General features: G+C 69.0%; 1 protein-coding gene across 1 annotated transcript; it reads left to right on the top strand.

Moving 5' to 3' along the window:
- Positions 1 to 4,310: 4,310 nt before the first annotated feature.
- On the top strand, positions 4,311 to 6,047 carry SLC52A3 (solute carrier family 52 member 3). Its single transcript, XM_075721283.1, has 4 exons — positions 4,311 to 5,108; positions 5,163 to 5,338; positions 5,603 to 5,726; positions 5,835 to 6,047. The coding sequence occupies exons 1-4, from the start codon at positions 4,311 to 4,313 to the stop codon at positions 6,045 to 6,047; spliced, it is 1,311 nt and encodes a 436-aa protein (XP_075577398.1).
- The last annotated feature ends 930 nt before the right edge of the window (positions 6,048 to 6,977 follow it).

Below are 6,977 nucleotides of genomic sequence, written 5' to 3'. Positions count from 1 at the left end.
CCAAGTCCCCGCGAGGCGTGCTGGAGCCCTGCTGGCCCGGGCACGGCAGAAGGCCTGTGTGCCATGGCCAGCAGCGAGGGCATGCCTGATTTTGCTTTGCTTGCGCATGCAGCTTTTGCTTTCCCTATGAAACTGCCTTTACCTCAAGCCACCGTTTTTTCTCCCTTTTACCCTTCCCATTCTCTCCCCCATCCCACCGGGGCGGGGGTGAGCGAGCGGCTGGGTGGTGCTGAGCTGCTTGCTGGGGTTAAACCACAGCAGCGCCCCAAAACCTATCCCCCCGCGGGCACCCAGCTGTGCCAGCACCCTCCCTGCAGCCCCAGGGGCACAGGGACACCCTTGCCCCCCCTGCAACCCCGTGGTTGGGGCAGGGACGGAGCGGGGCAGGGACGGAGCAGGGCAGGGTGCAGGGGCTGGCTGCAGCCCCCCAGAGGGCCAGGTGCAGGCAGGCAGGGCAGGCAGGGAGCAGGCAGGAAGGCAGGGAGCAGGTAGGGCAGAGAGGCAGGCAGGGAGCAGGCAGGAAGGCAGGGAGCAGGTAGGGCAGACAGGCAGGCAGGGAGCAGGCAGGGAGCAGGCAGGAAGGCAGGGAGCAGGCAGGGAGCAGGCAGGAAGGCAGGGAGCAGGCAGGCAGTGCAGGCAGCGCAGGCAGGGCAGGCAGGCAGCACAGGCAGCGCAGGCAGGGAGCAGGCAGGGCAGGCAGGGAGCAGGCAGGGCAGGCAGGGAGCAGGCAGGCAGGGAGCAGGCAGGCAGTACAGGCACTACAGGCAGTACAGGCAGGCAGTACAGGCAGCGCAGGCAGGGAGCAGGCAGGGCAGGCAGGGAGCAGGCAGTACAGGCAGTACAGGCAGACAGGCAGGGCAGGCAGGGAGCAGGCAGTACAGGCAGGGAGCAGGCAGTACAGGCAGGCAGTACAGGCAGGGAGCAGGCAGGGCAGGCAGGGAGCAGGCAGGCAGTACAGGCAGGGAGCAGGCAGTACAGGCAGGCAGTACAGGCAGGGAGCAGGCAGGGCAGGCAGGGAGCAGGCAGGCAGTACAGGCAGTACAGGCAGTACAGGCAGTACAGGCAGGCAGGGAGCAGGCAGGCAGGGAGCAGGCAGGCAGGGAGCAGGCAGGCAGTACAGGCAGTACAGGCAGGGAACAGGCAGGGAACAGGCAGGGAACAGGCAGGGCAGGTAGTACAGGCAGTACAGGCAGGGAACAGGCAGTACAGGCAGGCAGTACAGGCAGGGAGCAGGCAGGGCAGGCAGGGAGCAGGCAGGCAGTACAGGCAGGGAGCAGGCAGTACAGGCAGTACAGGCAGGGAGCAGGCAGGGCAGGCAGGGAGCAGGCAGGCAGTACAGGCAGTACAGGCAGTACAGGCAGTACAGGCAGTACAGGCAGGCAGGGAGCAGGCAGGCAGGGAGCAGGCAGGCAGTACAGGCAGTACAGGCAGGGAACAGGCAGGGAACAGGCAGGGAACAGGCAGGGAACAGGCAGGGCAGGTAGTACAGGCAGTACAGGCAGGGAACAGGCAGTACAGGCAGTACAGGCAGGCAGTACAGGCAGGGAGCAGGCAGGGCAGGCAGGGAGCAGGCAGGCAGTACAGGCAGTACAGGCAGTACAGGCAGTACAGGCAGGCAGGGAGCAGGCAGGCAGGGAGCAGGCAGGCAGTACAGGCAGTACAGGCAGGGAACAGGCAGGGAACAGGCAGGGCAGGCAGTACAGGCAGTACAGGCAGGGAACAGGCAGGGAACAGGCAGGGCAGGCAGTACAGGCAGTACAGGCAGGGAACAGGCAGTACAGGCAGTACAGGCAGGCAGTACAGGCAGGGAGCAGGCAGGGCAGGCCACTGGAGAAGGCAGCCGCAGGTTTTGCAGGGCTGCAGCCTGCTCTCCCAGCGACACCCGGTGGGTGCTGGGGGAAGAGCCGCCGTGAGGCATCCGGGAAGGTGGGTGCTGGGTTGGGGGGGGTGGTTTTGCACTGCTGGGGGTGACCTTGGCCCCGTCTCCTCGCCTGTGTCACCTCCCGGCCAGCGCAAGTGGCTCCCCACTGACCCACGGCTTGGCGGATTGCCTGGTCCCACCTCGCTGGACATGGGGTCGGAGGTGCCCGGCCCCGCAGCGCACCCAAAATGGGACAGCCGCCCCAGCTCAGGGGTCCCCGAGGGTCCCAACCCAACCCCTTGACCCTGCAGAGATGGGAATGTCACCGGCTGACATTCGCACCTGCGAGAAGCAGCTTGAAATGAGGTGGGACGCGGTTCAACCGGGGTCAAGCGCAAAGTCCAGGACACCGCCAAGAATAAATCCCTGGCGCCCGGCCAAGCCCGGGGCGCACCGGACCAGGCGGTGACGCCGTGGCGAGCGCCCGCGCCGCGGCCGGGCAGGCAGCAGGCATGGGGTTGTCCCTGGTGCAGGTGGGACGTGGGGACATGGGGACGGAGAGGGGCAGCGGCGGCCCCCCGGGGCAGGGAAGGGCAGGGGCCGGGCTGTCCCCAGGGCTTGGCAGGAGTTTGGCTGGAAAAGCTGGAGGTGGCACGGTTGGACTTTGGCCACCGGGAAGGAGTTTGGAGCGGAAAGGCCCCACCTGGTGCCCAGGGTTTGGCTGCATGGGACGAGCTGGGCTCGGCGGCGGGGAGAGGGGAGCGGGACCCCACAGCCCCCCCCCCCGGGGATGGGGGCTGCGCTGACGAGAACCGGGGACCCACCGGGAGGGGAGGCGTGAGCTGGGGGGTCCTGAGCCCCTGCCCCCTCCGGCCTTGACCCCATGCCCGGGCTGACCCCAGCCCCTGCCCTAGCGGGGGGGGGGCGGCTGGGAGGGGAGCGGGCCCCTGTGGCCCCCGGCCACTTGCCCCTCTGGCCACGAGGGTCCCCTCGGGAGTGGGAGCCCGCGCTCATCCCTCCAAGGACATCAGAGCTTTTCCTTACGCTTTTCTTATCGCTTTTACCTCATCACACCCTGTGCCGGCAGCCAACCGTCCCCGCAGCTCACGTGTCCCCCCGGGACCTGCCGGGACCCTCCCCCCCCAGGACAGGTGCCCCGAAACGCAGCTTTGGACCCCGCTGCTGAGCACGTGGCAGGAGGGTTGCGGGGTCCCCCCCCGCCGCCCCCCATCCCCGGGGGGACTCTGCCGGCTGGGACCAGGACGAGGAGCAGCGTGGGGCCTGGCCGTCACCAGTCCGCATCCGGAGGTGGTGACGCGCCTGCCTCACGTCACCGCTCGGGCAGCCAGGACTCGCTCCTCGCGTGCTGCTGCTGCCGGTTCCCCAAAACGCAGTGAGTTTCCCCTTGGGAGATGCCCCGGGAATTGCTGAGAGGCCGGTCAAACCGGGACCCCGCTTGCCGCCTGGCTCCCGCCCCGTGCCCGAGTCCCCGACGCCTTCCCCGCAGCGCCGGAGCCATGGGTGGGTTGTCGCTCCCGCCAAGCTCGGTCCTGGGAGACGTGGGTTTCCTCCGGCGGGCTCGGCGCCACGGCGGAGGCTGAGGCCGTGCTCTGGCAGATCGTGGGGCCATGGGGGCACGGGGAGGTGGCCTGGGGGGGGGTCCCCCCTTCCTGGGAGCGGGACGGGAGCCGGCGAGCGGGGCGGGCAGGGGATGCGGCCGGATGCCTGCTGACTCAGCACTGTGGTACGAGCCGGGGCTGGTTTGCAGGTGGGGCTGCCCCGGGCCGTCTCCCCGCGGCCGCTGGAGCTGCTGGGATCGCACGGGACCCGGCTGGGAGGAGACGGGCGCTGCTTTGCCCTGCCCTGCGGATGCGGTGGGAGGTACGAGGCCTCCATTCCCAGCAGAGCAGCCACCCAGGCCTCTCGGCCCCCAGGTGAGAGCCATCCTCACCCCATGCCAGGCTGTGCCATGCCGTGCCAGGCTGTGCCACGCTGTGCCATGCCACACCGTGAGCTGGGGCCGGTTCCATGCCCTGCCGGGGCCCGTTCTGGGTCTGCACCCGGTGCTGCCAAGCCTCAGCTCTCCGGGACAGGTCCCAGGCGGAGCCGAGCGGGACCCGCACCCGGTGCAGGAGGGCACAGCTTCATCGCCCGCGGGGAGCAGGGGGGTCCCCAGGGCTTGCAGGGGGCAAAGCGGGGCTGGGATGGGATGTGGGGAGGCCGTGTCGCTCTGCCAAGTCCCACACCGCCGTGGCGTGGGGGAGAGGAGCCGCTGTGCCCGCCTGCCTGCCCGCCCGCCTGCCTGCGGGAGGGGGAACGCAGGCAGCGGCGGTCACGGGAGCCCCAGAGTCAGGGGCCGGGGGGGTTGCGTCTCACCCTGCCACTGATCGAAGCCTCTCCCTGCAGTGCGGCAGCGTCGTTCCTGGGCCCGGGCAGCCAGCTCTAAGCCATGGCGCTGCTCACCCACTTCCTCGCCTGCGTCTTCGGCACGGGCTCCTGGGTGGCCATCAACGGGCTGTGGGTTGAGCTGCCGCTGCTGGTGACAGTGCTGCCGGAGCAGTGGGACCTGCCCTCCTACATCACCATCATCATCCAGATGGCCAACGTGGGGCCGCTCTTCATCACCCTCATGCACCGCTTTCGGCCCGGCTTGCTGAAGGAGGTGGCCGTTATCTACGTGGTCGTGTCCGTGGGTGTCGTGGCCTGCTTGCTCCTGGCCTTCCTCTGGAACTACACGTCCCACATCACCGGGAGCTCCCACAGCACCGCATTCCTGCTCCTCACCTTCTTCCTGGCCCTGGTGGACTGCACCTCCTCTGTCACCTTCCTGCCCTTCATGATGCAGCTGCAGCCCCAGTACCTGACCACCTTCTTCATAGGCGAAGGGCTCAGCGGGCTGATCCCCGCCCTCATCGCCCTGGGCCAGGGCTCCGGCATCTCCAGCTGCGCCAACATTACCCACGTGGTCAACAACACCACCGACAACGAGACCGTGGAGAGCACCGTCTTCCAGCTGGAGACCCGCTACCTCCCGGCCAACTTCTCCACCCTCGTCTTCTTCCTCCTCATGACTGTAATGATGCTGGCCTGCTTGCTGGCCTTCTTCTTCCTCGCCAGGCAGCCCAAGGTGTGGGAGCTCTCCCAGCAGCAGCTGTTTCCCAGCAACATCATGCTGAGCTCATTTGACCAGATCCCCAACGAGGGAGCTGGCTCACGGCTGAGCGGAGGCTGCTCATGCCCGAAGGATGTCAAGGGGCCTAGGGACATCCTGCCAGAGAAGGTCTTCTACCCCCTGGCCAAGCTCACCTTCATCTACCTCCTCATCGCTTGGGTGAGCGCTCTGACGAACGGGGTCCTGCCATCCGTGCAGTCCTACTCCTGCCTGCCCTACGGCAACACCGCCTACCACCTCGCGGCCACGCTCAGCTCCATGGCCAACCCTCTTGCCTGCATCGTGGCCATGGTCCTGCCCGGCAGGTAGGTAGCGGGGTGCCGGGGGCTGCGGTGGGGTGCACCCCAGGGGCTTCTGCCCCAGGAACGGCCCCCGCTTTGCAGCGGGGTGGGGGGAAAAGGCACCGGGGGGGAGAGGGTCCGCAGAGTGCCGGTGCCCCAGCAGCACAGACACCCCAGGAAAGGAGGATGGGATTGGCACGGGGGCAGTCAGCCCATGCTGCGGGTCTGTGCCGCTCGCCGGCGCCGGGCTGGCAGCGCTGCCTGGTGTCACCTGCGCATCTCTTGCAGGTCCCTGGCCCTGCTGGGCACCCTCACCTTGGCGGGGATGGGTTTTGGCGCCTACAACATGGCCATTGCGGTGATGAGCCCCTGCCCGCTCCTCCAGCAGTCCCAGTGGGGCAAGGCCATCATCGTAAGTCACGGGGTCCTCTCGCCCGGGGAGGTCACTGCGCTCTCTCCCGTCCCCACGGTGGGGGACGTCCCCAGCCCCACTGACCGCTCTCCCGCCCTGTGTCACCAGGTCCTCTCCTGGGTGCTTTTCACCGGGACGCTCTCCTATGTGAAGGTGATGGCCGGGGTGATCCTGCGGAGCCGCAGCCGCAGCGCGCTGGTCTGGTACGGAGCAGTGGAGCAGCTGGGCTCCCTCCTTGGGGCCCTGCTCATGTTCCCCCTCGTCAACATCTACGGCTTCTTCAAATCCGCTGACTACTGCAGCCTGCAGTGCCCGGCATGAGCGGGACAGGCATCCTGGACAGCCCCTCTTGCCAGCACGCACCCCCAAAACCGGCGAGGGCCGGGGGACCGGGAAGCTGCGCTGGGACCGGGGCGGCTGCGGGCACGTCACCCCGCCGGGCTGCGCCGGGTCCCCGGGTGGGAGCAGCTCCGTGGCTTCGTCCCCAGCCTGGGCGCGGGGCGTCCCCGTTGCGTTGAAACCAATAGAAGGTGTTTGCTCAGCCCTTGGCCTCCCTGCTGCCCGCGCCCCGCCGCGCCGCTGGGCAGAGGGGCTGCCTGTGCCGGTGCCCCCGAGCCCGGGTACCGCTCGGCCAGGGCCACATCCCCTCCCTTCCCCGGGGGGGTCTGGCGCCGTTCGGGACCGTGCCCCAAAGCCCCCCGCGGGACCCCGCTGGTGGGCACAGCCCCAGCTGTGCCTGGCGGCACCGGCGGCATTCCTGGCCCTGTGCCGTGGCAGAGGCGGCGGCTTCCCCCCGGGGGGGTGGGTTTGCAGCCGGCTGCGGGGACAAAGGCGGCTGGGGCCGTGGGGAGTGGGACCGGGGGGGCACACAGGGCAGGGGGCTTTTACAAGGGCCCCGATAGCTGGGGAAACTGAGGCACGGTGGGACTGGGCGGACCTGCCTGGCGTTTGCCATCCTCTGCTGTGGCTCCATCCACGCTTTCTGCTCCCTCCCCGTAGCCCTGTGCCCCACTGCACCCCATCCCAGCTGCGCTGCACCCCGAGATGGGCAGCGCTGGGGGGGGGGGGGGGCAGAGCCGGAGAGGGGCCGCAGCACAGCCCCGTGCCCAGAGCAGTGCCAAGCACAGCACCGGTGGCACGGGACCGGTGCCAGCGCTGTGCCACCTGGTACCCAACTGCGCCCCGCTTGTGCCAGCCGGGGTGGGGGCTCAGTGGGTACTGGGGCTCAGTGGGCACCGGGGTTCGGGGGGC

Source organism: Pelecanus crispus, chromosome 14 (genome assembly GCF_030463565.1).
Source record: "Pelecanus crispus isolate bPelCri1 chromosome 14, bPelCri1.pri, whole genome shotgun sequence".
In the NCBI taxonomy this organism is placed as follows: domain Eukaryota; kingdom Metazoa; phylum Chordata; class Aves; order Pelecaniformes; family Pelecanidae; genus Pelecanus; species Pelecanus crispus.
The sequence above is the reverse complement of the archived record's forward strand: the minus strand, read 5'-3'. Positions and strand labels throughout refer to the sequence as shown.